We start from the raw sequence: 20,278 nt of genomic DNA, 5'->3' as shown, positions 1-20,278 counted from the left end.
AAAGCTTGTCGTTTGATCACTACAAACTGATTTTTGTGTTTGCATTTAAAGGAGAAGTTCGGTTTTTTACACTTTAAGCCCATTTTCTGTAGTGTCCAGGATGAAATCGAATGATCGACACCAAAAGTTTGACAATTGCTCCTGTCTCTGCTTTTTGGCTCATTTAGAATCACCCCCTGGCTGCTTTAGAATGGCTAGCATAGAGCATGTCCGATAATGTCCTTAAAACAACCTTAAACGTTCTTTTTTTTAAATATGCTACTCACCAGGTCGTCAGCGCAGTTCAATGACGTTCCAAAAAAAGTTTCGTAAAGAAAAAACGTTCCTGTAGTGTTTTATTTAGCATTTTGTAAATCCCATTGAGTTCTGTAGGAATCGTCAATATTCCGCTGCCACCGGAACCGGAAATGGGGCCTGTTTACACAGTTGTAGTCTTTTCGCTTCACTCTGTGTACTCCGACGTCGAGGTGCTAACGTCTCTGTTAAACACTTTAAAAAACTCTGAAAATGGAATACGAAAGGTGGATTCTTGATTCTCGACGTCGGAGTACACAGAGTGAAGCGAAAAGACTACAACTGTGTAAACAGGCTCCATTTCCGTTTCCGGTGGCAGCGGAATATTGACTATTCCTACAGAACTCAATGGGATTTACAAAATGCTAAATAAAACACTACAGGAACGTTTTTTCTTCACGAAACTTTTTTTTGGAACGTCATCGAACAGCGCTGACGACACGGTGAGTAGCATATTTTAAAAAAAGAACGTTTAAGGTTGTTTTAAGGACATTATCGGACATGCTCTATGCTAGCCATTCTAAAGCAGCCAGGGGTGGATTCTAAATGAGCCAAAAAGCAGAGACAGGACCAATTGTCAAACTTTTGGTGTCGATCATTCGATTTCATCCTGGACACTACAGAAAATGGGCTTAAAGTGTAAAAAACCGAACTTCTCCTTTAAGGAACAATGGAGATCAGTTTGTTTTTGCTACAAGTGCTTGCTATGTTTCGCAGAGTACCTTTGTTTTTTGAACATTGTCTCTGTTGAAACCAAAATGTATCCAAAAGAACAGGTGGGCTGTGTTGTTGTTTTTTTTTTTTAACCATGAATTCTTCATCATCTATATTTTCCTCATTTGTCCACTGTTGGCTCGGTCTTTGAGACTCTCACTAAACTTTCATCTCAGCATCTATGAAGGGAGCTATCTAATGAAAAGTAATCTATCCAATCAGTCCAATACGTGAAAGGTTTCAAATGATTTTGCTGGCGGTTTCTTTCTGTGAAAAAATAAATTCTTCCCCTCCACTGTTGCTACATGCATGCTAAGTGTGTGGGATTGCTGTCAAGTCAATGAGCCGATGCAATCACCTGGTTTCCCTAAGATAGAAACTGAACCAATGTGATTGTATGAACTGTTTGAACTTCCTCTGTAAAGTGCCTTGAGATGATGTGTAATGAATTTGCTATATAAATAAACTCTATTGAACTGAATTAAAATTGAATTGACTGGTCAAATACTTCAATCTTCTGTGTGATTGATAAAACACCGATATACAGCATAGTAGGGCTAAGCAATATTACCTCAAGTCATTATCACTATGAATTGCGCAGTTTTACCTCGATAATAAATGCACAATAAATGCCCTGGCTCCTCTATCAGAAATAAAGGCATGTGCAAGAAATGCAACTGATCTATTTATTATTTATTTATTTAATAAATCACATTACATATTGCTTTCAATTAAATATTAAAGTCTTTTACCCATTCAGGTTAAAACATTCAGCAATGTCTTATTGAACAGGGGTAAAGTGTTACCTCTCTTGCAAAAGCTTTTCTGCAAAGGTATCTGAGCCTTTTGCACATCTTTGAACTCAGCAGAGCGATTGTGCTCTAGGTGATGGAGGTTGGATTTGTTACTTAGGGTAGTCCCGACATTTTTCAGGCAAACTTTGCATTTTGTGTTCTTTTGCTCAATATCTGTGGCGTAATTTTAGTGCCAATGAAATGAGCATGCATTGAGAACAATGTGCATGGTTTAAACTCGCACATCCTCGCTCAAAGCTGGTCTGTCACACGCATGACCGCGCTCTCGACTTTTTCTATGCACACTTAGCTTCATCTCTGCTCTTGCTCGTCTCCACAGGATTAACTGATGTTATTTCGTTTACAGCTGTGTTAGGGGCTCATATGCCATTCTCTTCGTTTATGGTTCTGACTGGTTCCGTGGAGTTACGTGAAGGAAATACCAGCCACTAGAGCACACTGGAAAAATGGCATAATTATTTACCAACATGGGAAATTTGTGCCAGTTATCGTATTGAATGATGGTAACGGTAAAAATCGCCCAGCCCTACAACATATACATTTGTGGTAGCCATTTATAGCAGCTAACCCAGTTTTGTGAGCTGTGCTTATTGCACAGGGTGTTATGAAGATGAAAATACATTTTGGATATATTATGCAGCTATAGCCTTACTAACGCCAAGAGAATATAGACCAAATCGTTCTCTCATAAACTGATTTATGGAGTCTTATGAGGCAGCTGCGGTAAATAAAGGAAAGCTCATTTTACATGTCATATTACTGTAAAGGCATATATAGCCCCATTTACACTACCCTTGAAAAACCGATCCAGGCCGAGACCGGTCCGAGCTTGGATCGGTAACCAGGCCAAGCTCAGTTTTGACGACCGTTCACACGTCACACTCATCTCGGTTATCTCGACGCCTCGACTCCTCGCCTCCTAGTGACGATGTGCGGTATTACTGCTAGGATTGAAGGAGGGACTCAAGCAGCTGTTGGCGGTAATGCACCAAACACTGTTTGTCAACCGCCGTAAAACCCAAGAAGAAGAAGACGAAGGAGGAGGGAATCAAGCAAATCAAAATGGCGGCGCCCGTCACATTCAGAAAGTTATGCTTGATTATTATTGCTGTACTTCCGTGTTTGCGGTGGGTCAGGCGAAGACGGCAACCTTGCGCGGATGTACTTGAGAAAGTCGGCTTTTGGGAAGCCGACTTTCTGGAATGGAGTGTGAATCGGCATGTTCAGCCAGTCGGCGATGACGCGTTCTGCTCATGCGCTCTTGTTATCAGAGAACCGAGCCAGGAAAAAAACCGAGCCGAACCCACCTCAGGAACTGGTCTGCAGTTAGCGCGGTCCGGTTATGTTTATCTCGGTTCAGTTCAGGTTGTTTCCGTTCACACACGACAAGTTATCTCAGTTACTGAGCTCGGACCGGTCTCGGCTCAGTTTTTTAAGGGTAGTGTAAACGGGGTATATGTGAAAGACAGAAAAGTCTTTAGCTTTTAAATTTGTTATCTACCTTTAATGGTGATCATTGAAAATGCCCTGAACTGGAATTAATACATTACTATAGCTGTTTGACTTGCAGTATTTTTTCTCTATTTTCCGCTTTAGCATAGCAGATATAGCTTTATTTCAACTTTGTTGACTAAAATAACTGATATATGTTTTACTTTTTATGGTTTTGTAGTGGAAGTATTAGCATTGCACATAACAGTACAGAGTTAAGAAAGGAAGAAAAAGCAATTTACAGACTGGAAAAATTAGATGCAATGTACAGATGACATAAGAGCATGATAAAATAGCCCTTTACAGATTATAACTTTATTAAACCTCATGAACTGAAAGGAAAACATTTGTTCTTTTGTTTAACATGTCAGTTGCTGATGAGAGTCTATCAGACATATTGGCTGATTTCAATCTTTGGCCAACTGATTTGTGAAATTTAACATACATAGTGTAACATACATAATTTTCTTCTAAAACTACATTGCTATTGAAAGTAAAAAGTGCCAGGGGATATTTTCTTTCATCAGGAGCCATAGAAGGTGAGATAGACAAGAGCTACAATAAATGAAATAATAATACTTGTGTAAAGGACTAGAACTTGAATTTATTAAAATCTATAAAGTACTTTCTTAAAAGGTGTAAAAGGCCTTAGATGAGCTGCTCAAACTGGAAAAAAAATGTAACTTTTACTATACAGAAATTCAGTTTTTGAATGTAGATTAATACTTGCACACCACCTCATTTCAAGAAATAGTTACAGATGTAAGTCAAGTCATGTCTTCTTATTGACAACATGTGTTTTTATAATTATTATTATTTGCATATTCTCAGTAATTGTATGAATATCTCTATTATAATAACTCAGCCGTAGAGGTAGATGTTGGAATGCTGGAGTACAAGGTGGAAGTTATAAACAAAACTTCCAAAGTGTGTTTGGGGGTGGGGCATAATGAAATGGACAGAGAAGACAAGAAGGGGGAGGGGTGTTGAAGGTGTAACTCACAGAAGGAGGGAGAGGAAGAAACTCGAGCTATTGATGGGGAGAGGGGAGGGGTGGAATGAGCGTAGGAGAGAGGGAGGGTGTGTGGGCAGAGGCTGGCTGAATGAGGAAGCGGTAGAGCCATTTTTACTGTTGAGTAACTGCATGCTGGTCTAGCAGTGAGAGAGAGAGCCTGAACATGAGGTAGTGGAATAAAATACGACCTCAGGATCTTTCTGGAGTACTCTTTCGGATCTTATTTTCTGCTTTTCTTCTTTATACACATCTTGCTTTTTGGATGTGTCCACTCTTTTGGGGGAGGCCCCAGAGAGGACACACAATGGAGCGAAGAGCCTGTAGCAACTGGGCTGTTGTACTGCCGAGAGGGGGATGGGGTAGAGAGAGGACCGGTTCACACAGCTAACAGAGCCTGCTGGCTGTAGGTTTCCAACAGCCTCTCCTTCCTGCCTGGCCATACTGTTTCCAGTCTGTGCTTCTTTCCTGGAGCAACCATTTTTACCTCTTACACACTTCCTGGTCTACATAAAGGATTACACACCATGTTTTTTGGGACTTGAGAACAAATCCCTTAGCTTGAGGAATGAATGGGTTTGGAATAACCGAGAAGAAAAAGTAACTTCTCACTAGTTCGTCTGTGGTGTTTTTTTTTTTTTTGGTTTCTGTTTCTGTTTGGTGGAACTGATATCTGACAAGATGCATTCCAAGTCAAATGATTTACTGGATTTTCAAAAACTGGACGCCCTGCTGGAAAAAATTGCACATTCAGTCTCTGTGAAAAGGTAATGTTATGTGGCTGAGGACTCACCAGAAAACATTTCAGATATGTTAAAAACTGATCATAACTGAGCCAAAATATTCTAACTAGGGCTGCAACTAACGATTATTTAAAAAATCGATGAATCGGCCGATTATTTTTTCGATTAATCGATGAATCGGACAAAAAAAAAATTTTTATATTAACCTCTTTATTCCAAAATAAACATTTTAGACAGAACAAACAAGCACACAAGTACAGGTTGCTCATTAACTGTACTGGTGCAATATGAAAAATAAATGTTTGTGTAAAAACTACGCAAACTTACATGAGAAATGTAGCTGTACATCCACAAAATATAGGCTACTTTGGTTCATAAAGCGCAAAAAGAGACAGGCATTTTTGTTTTTTAAAGCCCCTAAGGGGTTCAACAATAGGCCCCCCCATTTCAAGAAATGAGTTTTTTTTAGACTAGAAGAGTTCTGCCTTTTAAGACAGGAAAGTATAGCAGTTAAAGTTGCTGCTTGAGAAAATACTGAACCATAGAGATAAAAATAGCCCTGTGATTCAAATTATAAATTGTATTTGGAATAAAAATGAGAGAACTAGGGGTGGTAAAAAAACACATCCTCCAAAGACAGATATTTACATGGGAATGTGGCAGATAATTAATTGACATATTACTGATCTTGCTGGATTTTGTTCTGCTTTACTTCCATAAATTGCAGGATCTTCTTTTCTTTATCTTTGCCAGAAGATTTAAACTTTAAAAGCCTTGCCCTCATAATTTGCAAGTTAATTTATTTATAAAGAAAATATAAACGCTGCTTAAACAAATGTAAATGAGATTAAAAGTAAAATAAGTAGCCAACCATATCCCTGTCTGTAACCTACTAACAAGGTAAGGAAAGCATCAGATGAGCTACCTGAGAAACTAACGTTACGTTTTCCCACTTTAAAACCAAACAAACATGGTTACTCATCCTGCTGATCAGCTCTCTTCACTGCCATCGAAGGCTCCAAAGTGTTTTCTTTTCAGGTGCTGCGTCATAACAGTGGTGCTTCCGTGCCATGTTAATTTCTTTTGAAAAAAGTTGCATGTTATCACTTTTTTCACTTTACAAAGCGCAGGCTATTTTAATTATTGTGATCAATTTGCGCCGTCAATCCCGGCGCATGCGCGCTTCATTTGCAGTCTGGACGCTGAGGGTAAACTCCTCACTAAAATCCTGCGGCTCTGACTGCCGCGCTGAGAGGGATTCCTGTGGGAGAGGGAGAAAGGCGTTGGGATGGGGGAGGCGCCCCACGGCAGGCAAAAGCCACCAGTGACACCGTAAAAAGTCGCCAGATTTGTCGCTAGTCGCTTTTTTGAAAAATAGTCGCTGGAGGGGTCTGAAAAGTCGCTGAGTTGGCAACACTGCAACTGCGGCGCTGACTCGCTCCGCCATATTTTTTTTTCTTCCCCCGGATGACGGCGGCGGCGGATGACGCATTAATCGCGCGACACAACTAATCGATGATTAAATTCGTTGCCAACGCTTTTAAAAGTCGATTTTTATCGATTTTATCGATTCGTTGTTGCAGCCCTAATTCTAACTGATGATACTTAAAATACTTAAAATAGGGGATACGCTATTCTTTGGAATAATGGGTAGAGGACGGTATTTTGTAATGTATTATATGAACGTGGATCTTAAGCTGAAAGTGGCTTAATCAAAACTTAAAGCCAAAAGCCTACCTCCTGCTTAAGGTTGTTGGTGGTAGTGGTGGGTGAATGGGTTCAGAAGGAGTTGAATTGTGTATGGAAATAGTAGAAATATATTTCTGCTTCATTAAAGGGTTTGGCTTTCTTATCCTAACCTGCTGGGAATTGAATTATAAAGAGGGAACATGAGTCTTGCCTTTTCCTGTTCGTTCTATGACTCATGTTTTGCTTATTTGAGTTGCTGTGACCTCATGGAGTAACACATAAGTGCTTGTAGGCAACACAAGGGGAATTTCTTTCATGTTCACAACAAATACCTTATTTCTTTTTAGATAAAATTATGTTAATATAAAAACACCCAAAGGCATGATACAGGAGATAATACTTGTATTCTTCTGCAGGATGGTTAAAAACTGTAATCACTATTAAGATTTTTTTTAAGTGGAATCATAAAATTAGACATACAATTATCAGAGATTTTGTGGCCAATATTCAGTCACTGTTTTATTTAAGCTCCAAACAGACGATAAATATATTGGGTTATTGTGGTATACTTTTTAAAAGTGAGTTACAAAAAATTTAATTTTTATTTCTTAATGGGTGGAAATTTAATGGTTATAAGTGGTGTGTGGTAAAACAAAACAATCCAAAACAACAATGAGATCCCCAGGGTAATGAAACTTTGTAATAATACAGATCAAATCCAGCTAAAACGAGTTCTGTCGTGTATTCTTCATTCAATTGCAAGACAGATTAAAGCTCATAGTTTCATTATTTTTGTATGAAATTCCTAAGCACCCTCTGGTGTGCCCCGCTGTTTAGTATTATAATTAAAATCCGATACAGTGCCACACTGTTTTATAAGAGATTAATGTATGATACAGATTTTAACTATCGTTAAAGAAATCACATAATTACATAATTTACGTTTATGTCTGAGAGACATAATTTAACATATTATTATGCATTTATCTGAATCAGAATCACAAACATCAGTATCTGTGTATTAAATGTGGAGTTGGGCCTAAACTTCAGTGCGAGTATTCTGAATAACTTCCTAAGCCAAATCAAGTGTCATTAAAATTTTGAGTGTAAGAAAGAAATGTGTTGGTCAAATATTGGAATATTTCTTCTAAATATAGTATAACTCTTGGACCTCCAGCCAATAGTTGGCAGCACACTGCCCTAGACCCTATTACTCAGCTCATCAGCACAAGCTGTGGGAGATAAACATCTAGATCTCATGAAGTTTTTCAGAGCCTAATATTATACAAATTGCAACGTATCATCTTTGTAATGACTTGGGATAAATCGTATCATTACACGTATCATGATCTGTATCACTATTCTTGCCCATTCACAACCCTATAATTAATAGGCAAAATAAAAATGGAGCATCTTTACCTCAATACTTGTGTTTTCCTCTGTTTTACAGTTGGGCTTGTGATATTAAAAATCATAAGGGTTTAGGACGAGTCTCGGTTACAGTTTGATGCTGTAGATGGGGAGAAGAGGATACTGAAAGGAGACGGTAGCAAAACCACTCATGTCTTGCCTATTAAGCATAAATGTCAGACATTGGTCACAGTAGCAATCATACTGCCCATTTTTTTTCTATCTAACATTATATGCTTTTAGTCATGGGTCATATGGAATCCAACTTATGAACAGAATTTTTCTTTTGTTCTTAAAATATTTCTTTCAAAAAGGTCAATAATCTTATGAAACATGCCTCGAATTCCCTTCAAAAGTAGTGGTTGACATACAACTGTAGTAAATGTTTCTTTTCCACAATCCTCTTTTACCTTTAGTGCTGCCCTAAGGTCAATTTTAAATACTTAAGTGATGCTTTACTCCCATACTTTAGTGATTTATTTTTCCCATAGTAACACACACTGTTCCTGTCAGGGTGACCTGATAGTGAATAAAGTGTGCTGCTTTCACTGATGTAAATAGGCTTGTATTTTTTATTTTTGACTGAGCAGACACCAATGTCCATCACTAGTAGATTTCATGTTTCATCTCCACTTTGGATATAAAGTTACCGTACCATATACTGACAATCGGTTAGGTTTTACATAAAACTTGAAAAGCACACTTTTTGTTTTGTTTTTTTCAGTTTTGGCCCCCTTATGAAAATATGTAATAATTGATAATTAAAAAAATAAAATAAAAAATATCTAAAAGTATTGTTTTTTATACATATATATATATATATATATATATATATATATATAGATATAGATATATAGATATATATATATCTATATATATATAGATATATATATATACATATACATACATACATATACAACTGTGTGTTTTACTAAACATAACTTTAGTTAATTAGACATGTTGTGGAACACCTAAGTGATAGTTGCATCAGTAAAGGCGAAATGAATCTAAATTTGTTAACAAATCATTACAAACCCATCAGGTTTAAATTGGGGCGGAAAAAAATCTTGCTGGATAAAGATTGCATGCCCGCCTCCCACATCGTGACCAGGACATAACTAAGGTCCTGGACAGTAAGCCGCAATCTGGTGGCTTGTCATTGACCTAATATTTCTGAGATGTCCTGTTGGAGATATACATACCGTATTTTCACGACCATAAGTCGCACCATACTAAAATGCGCAGTCTCAGTTATGTGTGCCATTTCTGTATTTAACACACACATAAGGCGCACCAGACTATAGGGCGCGTTTTTTATATAGAGGTACATGTCCTCTACTACCTTTAAATACCTCTACTGCGTATTTAAAAATAGAGCGGGAGCAAAACTGAGTATGATTGTTCTTTATTCATGTATTTATTACAAAGTATTCATCAAACCTGGGAGCTGGCCGTGAGACAGACACATCACTGATGACACAGAGCGCTGTGATCACTCCTCTGAAACAGTTTATTGACGCATAAATTAACTTAAAATCCTGAAACCTGCCGACAGAAAATGTTCGCTTTTATTATCCTGGTGCCTGCAGTTTAGATTATTTAGATGAAAAACACCTACCAGCCGCCGCGTGAACCGCGAGGAGGCGACCCGGCCAGAGGCTGCTGTTGAATTAAGTTTTCAGGTGGAAAAATAGAGCGGGAGCAAAACTGAGTAACATTGGGCTTTATTCATGTATTTATTACAAAGTATTAATCAAACCCATCAAAGTCATCATCCTCTGTTTCTGAATTAAACAGCTGCGCTAAATCAGACATGCCAATTTCCCCCTCTTCGCTATCAGAGTCACTTTTCCGTGCCGGGCGGCTCCTTGGAAATGATGCCGGCTTTTGCGAAAGCTCAAACAACAGTGCCAGCAGACACGTAGTCCAAGCATCAACAATCCATCCGCAAACGGTGGCGTAAGTTGCCCGGCGCTGCCTTCCACTTTTCGTGAAACTGGGGTCTCCGTCTGTCATCCATCCCTCCCACGCCAGTTTTCAGCTAAAACTGTACTTAGGGGTGGTGAATAACTTGTTTCAATGCATAGAGCTGTGGTTCGATTAAGCTAGAATGGATGTCTTATTTTCCCAGAAGGGACGGCTTGCTCAGTGATTAAATGCATGACAATTACCACTTCCACTGACTTAATAACAAAGAAACTTTGCTACATCAAACATAAAGACAAAACAAACAAACAGCCGTAGTAGCCCATAGCTTAGGGTGACCAAACGTCCGTATTTCCCGGGACATATCCGTATTTCAAGTCCTGTCCCGGGCGTCCCGGGTTTTTTTTTTAGAAAGTGAGGAAATGTCCTGATTTCACTGCGCACGACGCTCCGTGTGACGTAATCCCTGAGCCGCGTCAGTGCAGGCAGCCCTGTTCTTAATCAGAGGCTCTGTTCGAAAACCTGGGCTGCATCCTCCAAGGACGCGGTCTACCTAGACTGGATCCTTCGAAGTCCTTGAAAATAAGGAGGCCGGAAGAGTTTTGGCTGTCAATTCGACCAGGTCTACCCTTCGGCGGGTTTTACCGCGTATGCTCTGTTGCTTAGCAACCGTGAAAGTTGACACACAAAGCAGAAAAAGAATGAAAACCGAAGTTTTCAAAACTGTTTGTTTATTTAATTTTTTTTTTTTTTTAAGTTAAAGTGAACAAAGACTACACTCACAAGAATCCAGAGTGGAATAAAGGTTCCAACCACCGGGAGCAGGAACAAATCAAATCAAATGTAATGATAGAAACCTTAGTCAGTTAAATAACCTGCTGCTGTCATTCTGCACATCTCTGATGTTGCTGCTATTTTCTAATTACTGTAAAAATGTCCAAAGCTGCATATTGGTTATCAATTCTCCAGTTTTATATTGTTAAAACACTTTACAGAATTTTATTTTTTATATTTTAACTCTTCCCTATTATGTTATTCTTATACATTTTTTCTAAGGTCCACATTTGTGTGACCATTTCAATAATCTTTCTGTTGCTGTAAATCTGCCCATTGTGGGACAATGAAGGGATTTTCTATTCTATTCTATAAAAGGGTTAGAAATATGTAAGTAAATCTAAACAATGTATCTACAAAATATATCTGCCAAATCTCTAATATTCAACAACAAAAAATACTTAGTTAAGCATATTGTGCAAAACAACAATAAAAAAATGAAACTCCTATCAGATTTATTGTTCCCACTCTGCAGATATATTAGAATCTGTCCTTAAATTACAGCCAAACTCATTTACACAGTAACAGATAAAAACCTTTGGATAAACCAAACATTACCGCCACATATCTGACTCTATAACCATTAAAACAACTATTTTCATTCATTTCAGACGGAACTATTCACAGACTGGATTATATTAAACTGAACTTCCAATTTTCACCACTGTTCTGCGCCAAGTAACATTTCCTCTGATCACGGAGCAAATCCCGATGATGAGACATTAGTTCTTTCAATCAAGTTTCCACTGAGATATAAAGGAAAAGCAGCCATTCCCACCCAACCAGAGACAAAAACAAGCAAATTATATCAAAACTCAGAATGGGTAAATTTAAACATCAAAAGCAAATTCTGCTCTGAATCATTTATAATCTCTGAGAGCCATGACCCAAAGAATCAAGTTCTCAGCATTCAGCAATCACCAGATCACAACCACAGTAAAGCAAAGTCAATAAAGTATGTTGTTTAGCTCTAAAATTTGATTTGTTAACCGGCATTGGCATGGAATATTCCTCATGTATTTTTGATTGGTGACACCTAGCATCACATGTATGCTATCATGGAGCAGTGACGTCACATGAGTGCAATTATGAATGAACTGTAAAATAATGTAGCAGAGAAATTACAGATCATCTAAAAGATATATACTTTGTTTGTTTTTGTTACTGATTAGGCAGATCTTGAACTGGGTGCTTACTTTCAAGTAGGTTACCAAATAGTCCATCAGTTCACAAGCCTTTTTGTTTTCAGAACTGTTTTTTCAGATTTTAATTGATCTATCGGTTTAATCTTGTTAAACTTTATTTCCCTGTTACTTGTTGATTTCATTATCTGACTATTGTTAGGAGAATGCTTTCGTGTTGAGTCAGCTTGTAATGTGTTTTTTGGAGGCTGGTAAGGATTGCACCGTGTGGAGTTGGTCGTTGACTTATGATCACATGGTAGCATTCTGTTATATAATTAAAACATGAAATGGAAAAATATCCTTACCACTTTATCTGTATTTTTTCATCATGACATTTTTTGATCTCTCTCTTGATATATACATATATATAAACAGTATTTTTTTTTCGTGCACAATTTTAAGTATCGTATTGGAATATGTTGAAATGACAAATTCCAATCAACTTGCTAAATTTTGCAAAACAATGTTTTCATCTAGGCTTGAAGTAATTATTAACTTTTTTGAAAATAAAACATTGATTAGGAGAACAGATCTGTCTGACATACTGAGCATTTACCTTAAATGACCTATCAGCTGTTTCTATAGCCAGTCTCCTACCCTAAATACAAGCATTAGAATTACTTTTCTCTGATAGTATGTATTATTGCCAATAATAGCTGGCATGATAAAGTAAAGTAAGTAAAACTTGCAAAGTAGGTAGAACTTGCCTGATTGCAACACATTCATTAGAACCTCACTCCGTTGCTGATTTGTGGTCGACACTAGTTTGCTAGATCTACTTCCTGTTTATTACAGCCAGGCATAACATCAAAGTATGACATTACATTTTGCGTCGCCTGGTTAATTTACTCCAAACCAGATGCAAGCATACAGATTCATGTGCTTGAATGAATAATTGTTTGCTTTTAATCCCAATATCCTAACAGAATGGCAGCTCCAACAACCAACTTAGCCATTCCAAAGCTTTGATTTGCTCCTTTCTTATCATGTGTCACCGTGTCAGACACATTTTGCAACCCCATCCGCTCCCAAATCCATGTTTGGATGATAATATGATCAAAACACTTGAAGATCTACTACTGATCATTTATTGAAAGTATGACATGTAAGAGCTTATAGCCTATTGAATTGAGAGGTTTTTGTCTAGCCTCTGCAAACTGGCTGTAATCAGATTCACCTGTCTGAAATAATTATTTGGTATCTTTATTTTTTATTTATCATTTTTATCATCAATTTTTAGCTGTCAACACATTTTTCTTTCACTTCTTCACACTAGACTAAATGGTTTACGTGTTCAAACCCTGACTAGTGAATGTAATATTCTAACTATTTTTGACATCTGCTCAAATTTAATATAGACGTTTTTAAGACCTTATGAGGTACAAATTCCTACTTTCTTCTGTACTGCTTTCTTAAATTGGAGCCTGCAGGAGTACAGTTGAGATTTGAAGTTATTTAAAGCAAACATTATCAATAGCATTTGTTGTGGGTTATTTTTTTTTTGCATATTGGCTTGATATAATTTAAAATTTTGTTCTTTATGCTTACAATAATTGGAAAAAAGTCAAACCTACAAGTTGTAAGCTTACATATTACCACTGGACATGAATCTTCCTGATCTTGTTAGCCTAAATGTATTATAAAGTTCTTACCGTCTACTGCAAACTACATGTCAGGACTTTTAATTTGCAACTGATTGTGAGCTTCAGATTCTTTTACCATATTCAAAAAATCTAGATCTTTCAAAATGGAAGTTTACTCCCAAAATTAAATCTAAATTTCACAGGTTTTACACTTGTGACAGTGTTGTAATGTGACTCAGAATGAGTCTTGTTCTTTACCTGTTACAGTTGAGCCTTGGTTTATCATTTTCTTTTCTGACCCTTTCTTTTGAAAAGATTGGTGACAATCATTTATATATAGTCCATAGGTGGGCTAAAATTGCATGGCCATTTTGGATTCGATTCAAGAACAAGTTCCTAATTTTGTTGTAAAAATATTCATTTAATTTTAGATCATGCAGCTTGTGTCCAAGTTTTCAGTAGGAAAAATAGCTATAAGAGAAGTATAGGATCTCTTACATTCCCGAACGTTTCCTGATGATTTCAAAACTTTCATCAAATGAAAATTGGGTGTCCAGATAATGAAGTGACCTCTCATGTAAATCGCCACAAACATGATTGAGCTCCTTCTCAATGTTGAACACTTCTTTTCTTTTTCTTGAAATCGGAAATAAACAAACACAGCTCTTTTAACCGGAAACACATTTGGAATACAGGATATGTTGGAATAAGTTTCTAATTACAGCATAGCTTTTCTAATTACAGCATAGCTTTTCAAAATACAGCTTTTCTATACATTAAACATTTTACAACCTATGTTGAATCTGTTCTCGTTTCGAGTTACCATTCCTCTACAAAGCTAAATTGGCTTTGTAGAGTTTAATTAGACGCACCTTAAAGTAAATATGTGAGTAATGGTCTCTGATAATTGTTTCTGCTTGTGCATCTGTGTTTATCTAGATATCAGATTTATGCTGTGTTGTTAATTGAGTATTTTGATGGCTAAGACATGTGAATGACAGTCCAATGCCTTATTATTTTTATTTTTTTTCCAGAGATTCCAGTGAGGAGTGCAATGGGATCAGTAATGCTCTGTCAGTGGAATCTGTGCCGGGGCCAAGACTAAATTGGTGTTCAGCCAACACCACCACCCTTGCCCCTACTTTTGCTCCAGTTCCCGCTCCGGGACCTGAGCCTACGCCTAACCCCGTCAGAATGGGAGACGGTCTGGAAACTGCACAGATGTCAGGCAGCAGCCAGGGGCAGACTCAGCAAATGGGCAATCCCCCGCCCCCGGAGTACTTCAATCCCAACAGGCCAAAGCGCCAGACCAATCAGCTGCAGTACCTACTTAAAGCGGTGGTAAAAACCCTGTGGAAGCACCAGTATGCCTGGCCTTTTCATTCACCGGTGGATGCCGTTAAACTCAACCTGCCTGTGAGTACGACCTGCTCTTTTATGTGTGCATTTTATCTCACTGACCCAAAATTTTTCCAATGCAGGCTCCCATGAGACTCTTAGTATGTTCTTACTTCTGCACTGTAACTGCAAATTATTTTACTGTTTTGTTTCATTTGCTGATGAATGCAGATCATGGTCAGTATTCTTGTTAATATTTAAAAATGTTTTAGTGTTTGTTGAATTAAACAGTTTGTACCATTGGACGCATGTTACAAACGTCAATATTGCCAGCTGTAGAGATGTCCTGATTACAGTTTATCCCCGTTCTAATGTAAAATTTAGGAACACATTTTTCTTTAAAAACACCACATAGTACAAAAAAATACATTTCAGAAACCTTTGCTTTTATCATGCAAAAGTACTATTTTGTTTGTCATGTTTAACACAATAAATATAAAATATGTTGCTCATATTTTTCTGCAGATTAGGTATTAGTAATTATTTTTAGCACTTTTAAAAGTTGAACTTAGATTGTTGTTAACTTAAGGGTCCAATTCTATTTTTTTAAGCATAAGGCATTTATCATTATGTAATTGAAATTATATACTTACTGATATTAAAAAGTATTTTTCCTTGAAACATTTGATTTAATTTACATAGTCGCATGTCACAGGTCATCTCTGTATTAAAAGCAGGACAATATGTCATTTGTTAATTGCAGCGCGTACCATGTCCTTTCAGGTGTTGTGCGACTCTTTACATGGTTTGATCATTTTCACTTATAGATGTAGAAAATGTAAGACAGGTTAAAGGTATGGCTTTCAATCATTTAAAGCCTGGTCTTTGGATAATATAGATGATTCTTATTTTCCCAATCCCTATTTTATTGTAGCTCGGATTGAGCCTTTAAACATTAGCAAGTATTGTAATGTAAAACTATTGCTAATTACTTACTTTAAAACTTCCTATAATACATGTTTAAAAAATGTAAATCATAAAGAAATATTCTAAACATCAGTTTCATTGTGCAAATGGGTCATCATCTAAAAAGTATACACGGTGTGTTTTGTAAACTTATAAAAATGTGAAAAATGTGAACTTTTGGCATTTAATGACTTATACTTAAATGTAATGAATAAATAAATCCATTAGTTAAGTCCTACAATTCTTAAGTTCAATTTTAGTTTAAAACCCAATAATACCAGCTTTGTTGTATCAAGTGCAGAACGTTGCCCTTTAGAGCTTCTTGTTGACACACTGATTTTTTGTTTTGTTTGTTTTTTTAGGATTACTACACTATAATTAAAACACCTATGGACATGGGAACAATCAAAAAAAGACTTGAGAACAGCTACTACTGGAATGCCCAAGAATGTGTTCAGGACTTCAACACGATGTTTACCAACTGCTATATATACAACAAGGTAACTTAGTTTCACACAAGAGCAATTGTTGCTATAACTTTAAAAACCATTATTTTGATGTCACTGCAATTTGATGAGAATGTTTTATTTTTTTCTGTTCAACAGCCTGGAGATGATATTGTTTTAATGGCTGAGGCTCTAGAAAAGGCTTTCCTTCAAAAGGTGGCAGAAATGCCTCAGGAAGAAATAGAGATTCCGGTCATGACAGGAAAGGGACGTGGCCGAGGCCGGAGAGACGGTGGTATGTGGTTAGCTTGTTTATACTGAACTGCTAGTATGCAATATTCTATGAAACAAGATAACAAAGCAAGCCCCTTGTTTTCTCACCAAGGTATAAACTTGAAACCAGGCGCCATCATTGATTCTTCATCCCCGACCCCACAAACACGTGGCCTGTCAAGCCTCCCAGCTACTCCGCAGGCCAGAGGACCAATGCAGGCACCACCTTTGCTACCTCCCCATCCTTCAATGCAGGCTCTGCCTTCCCTTGTGCCCCAGACGTTACCCAGCCTTGCACCACAGCTCCAACCACCGTACACGATGGTTCAGTCAGACTGTGTTCCTCAAGTTCCCATCATGACTTCTGTGCCTCTCCCTACTCAGACCTCTCTTCCTCCGGTATCGATTCAGAACACTGCCCCTATTCTGCAGAGCCCTATAACTATGACCAAAGTGAGTTTTCAGACTATTTGTTTTGAATAGTATTTTCTATTATTGCCCAAACCTTGATTTTCTTTCTTTATTTTCACCACTGCAGCCAAAAAAGAGCCAAAAACGGAAAGCGGACACTACAACACCCACAGCTAATGACCAGCTAAGTGAGTCTTCACCTGCAGAATCGAAGTCTGGGAAGACGTTACCCAGGCGAGAGAGTAACCGACCACCGAAACTGTTAAAGAAAGAGGCTCCAGACTCCCAGCATCACATAGGCTTGGTAACAGGACTGGGTGGTCCGAGTGGAGGTCTTAGCCCCAAACCACAGGATCAGCTAGGTTATTGTTCTGGTCTAGTTAGAGAGATGTTATCCAAGAAACACGCTGCTTATGCTTGGCCATTTTATAAACCTGTTGACGTGGATGCACTGGGATTACACGATTATCATGATATCATCAAGCATCCAATGGACCTAAGTACCATCAAGGTTTGTTTAATGCAGGGTTATAAAGAATCTCAGAACTACGAATGATTTCATTATGTAAAATACTAAGTGAAATACTTGCTGTGTTGTGGTAGGCCAAATTGGAGGCAAAGCAATACCGAGATCCCCAGGAGTTTGCTGCTGATGTAAGGTTAATGTTTTCCAACTGCTACAAATACAACCCACCGGACCACGAAGTAGTATCCATGGCACGAAAGCTGCAGGTATACAAACATTATTAGACTGAAATAAAAAGATGGCTTGAGTCCGCTCTTACAGAATGTTGCCATAAACTAGTTTTATAGTTCTAATGCGTTTTTTTCCCCTGTCTTTTGTTGTTTTTAATTTTTAAATTTCATGTTTAACTGCCAATATTACTCTTTTCCTTTTTTATAGGATGTGTTTGAGATGCGCTTTGCGAAAATGCCAGATGAACCTGAACCCAAGCCAGTGGTTTCTGCCCCAACTCCTACACTTCACCACCCTGCCCCTGTGAAGCCCCAGCCCCCTGTGGCACACATCCCCTCGTCTTCAGACAGCTCCAGTGACTCATCCTCTGAGTCTGAGTCTTCCACTGATGACTCTGAAGAGGAAAGAGCCCAGCGGTTAGCAGAACTCCAGGAGCAGGTCAGGGATCAAAGAACATTTTAGATGAAGTCACAGTTGTTCTTCAGGTCTTGTAAAACTTTGTTTAAAAATGGTTCAATTTTTCCACAAACAGCTGAAGGCTGTCCACGAGCAGCTGGCTGCCCTGTCCCAACCTCAAGCCAGCAAACCAAAGAGAAAAGAAAAGGAAAAGAAGGAGAAGAAAAAAGATAAGCATAAGAAGAAGGGCAGCATTCCAAGCCTTGTAGATGAGATCCACGATGCCACACCAGTTTCACAGCTGCCCAAGAAAACAAAGAACATGAACAGCAACAAAGATGTTACTAAGAAGAAATCCAGGTTGGTTTAAAAATACCCTTAGTATCAGTCTATCTGGGGACTGACCAAGATGTTTTACTTCTCCTACCATAAAGCATATTATATATAGTTTTTTTTATTATTCTTTAGTTTATATTTTCCAAAGGTAAGCCTTATGAAAAAGTCTTATTATATTGATCTTGAGCTGTATGTTAGTGAACCTGATTACTTCTGTTTTTGATTTAACCAAGATTTAAGCACCTTCAAGCAGCTTAGATCACGTTATATCCTCATATTTATATAAAAGCTTAGTTTCACCATTAGTCTCCCTTTTTATACATCTTTTTGAATTCCTTCTAAACATGGTATAAACATTCTGATAGAAACACAATTTATATATGCACTTTTAGATCATTAAAACTTCTGTTTAAGTTAATATTGCCTTTTGTTTCTCCCACAAAGTAAAAAAGACGGATTGAAAAATAATCACCCACCAAGTCTGCAGCTTGTGCCCAGCATGGAGGACGATCTCGGGACAACTGGGCCGTCTGTTCCGGGGGAGAAATGCAAGCCTATGACTTACGAAGAGAAGAGGCAGCTAAGCCTGGACATTAACAAGCTTCCTGGTGACAAGCTTGGCCGTGTAGTACATATTATTCAGTCCAGAGAGCCTTCGCTCAAAAACTCAAACCCTGATGAGATTGAGATCGACTTTGAGACCCTGAAGCCTTCAACTCTGCGTGAACTAGAAAGATATGTGTCATCCTGCCTCAAGAAAAAAAAGAAGGTTCCAGGTGAGACACTGCATGAAAATCATTTAGCAGAGCAATGTCTTAATACATACTCAATAAACTGTGAGTGTACTTTCTTATGCAAAATCTATTAACATTAAGTTGCTTCTATAGCTGAGAAAACCATTGAGTCGGTGGCTTCTTCCAAAAAGACGGTATCTTCTTCTGAAAGCAGTGGCTCGAGCTCAGACAGTGATGCTGATGGATCAGGTAGATTTAAGCTCAGTCTTCTTTTTAAGTACCCACAATACATACCACTGTCTTCTGTGGAAAAAGACAACCTACTTGTTTTTCTTTCTAGGAATGATCAAACAGCCAAAGAAGAAGAGCCAATCTGTGAAAGAGGCAAAGAAGACGCATCTTGTGGTTCAGACAGGCTCTGCACAGGTTGCGTTTCAGTCCCAACCTGTCATCTCTCAGGCCACCAGTCAGATGAAGCAACAGCAGCATCAACCGTCTCCTGCAGGCTTTATGGCTCCTCAACCTGTAGCTGCTCTGGAGTCGTCCCACTTACTGGAAAGCTACGATTCCTTGCCTCCTTTCAGCCAGTCAATCATGCATATGCCTCACCACACAGGCAACACTTCCCCTGCACCTCAAAATACGAATGCTCATTCTGCCGAATCAGTGTCTCCTGAAACGCACCCCTTCCTCAACCAGCATCCAGTCCTCCCTTCTCCAGGTAATGTTGTGTGTTGGTGCTGTGGTTTGTTTTCTTTGCTATCATAAAGGCCTTTTAATAGTGGTGGTGCATTGCAACCGAATGTGTTTTGAGGGCCAGGGGCGTCCGGGTTACATGCAAAGTCTATGGTGGACGTCCATTAAGGGACGTTCAGAGGTCTTTGACACAATTCCACTGCATTTTCAAGCAATTCTGTCAAGCGTGTCCAGGGCGTCAGACGCCTGAGGTGGAAAACTTGACGCAATGTGTCAACCAATCAGAGAAG

General features: G+C 38.2%; 1 protein-coding gene across 6 annotated transcripts in view; it reads left to right on the top strand.

Annotated features, from left to right (window-relative positions):
- The window catches only part of brd4 (bromodomain containing 4), a 34,900-nt gene that overhangs the window by 7,623 nt on the left and 6,999 nt on the right, over positions 1-20,278 (top strand). For 2 of the 6 annotated variants that reach the window (XM_038287959.1, XM_038287961.1), the window contains exons 1-12: positions 4,425-5,093; positions 14,730-15,111; positions 16,362-16,499; positions 16,605-16,740; positions 16,831-17,171; positions 17,257-17,640; positions 17,733-17,861; positions 18,034-18,264; positions 18,359-18,582; positions 19,003-19,334; positions 19,434-19,541; positions 19,633-20,013. In XM_038287959.1, coding sequence (XP_038143887.1) covers positions 5,008-5,093; positions 14,730-15,111; positions 16,362-16,499; positions 16,605-16,740; positions 16,831-17,171; positions 17,257-17,640; positions 17,733-17,861; positions 18,034-18,264; positions 18,359-18,582; positions 19,003-19,334; positions 19,434-19,541; positions 19,633-20,013 — 2,872 coding nt within the window. In that variant the 5' untranslated portion in view covers positions 4,425-5,007. Of the gene's footprint in view, positions 1-4,424; positions 5,094-14,729; positions 15,112-16,361; positions 16,500-16,604; positions 16,741-16,830; positions 17,172-17,256; positions 17,641-17,732; positions 17,862-18,033; positions 18,265-18,358; positions 18,583-19,002; positions 19,335-19,433; positions 19,542-19,632; positions 20,014-20,278 lie in introns of those variants that run through there. The other 4 variants (XM_038287962.1, XM_038287958.1, XM_038287964.1 and 1 more) reach the window with 4 other exon arrangements.

This window comes from Cyprinodon tularosa, unplaced genomic scaffold (assembly GCF_016077235.1).
Source record: "Cyprinodon tularosa strain WSP-4 unplaced genomic scaffold, ASM1607723v1 ctg246, whole genome shotgun sequence".
NCBI classification, from domain to species: Eukaryota; Metazoa; Chordata; class Actinopteri; order Cyprinodontiformes; family Cyprinodontidae; genus Cyprinodon; species Cyprinodon tularosa.
Note: the sequence above shows the minus strand (reverse complement) of the source record. Positions and strands in the feature narration are given on the sequence as shown.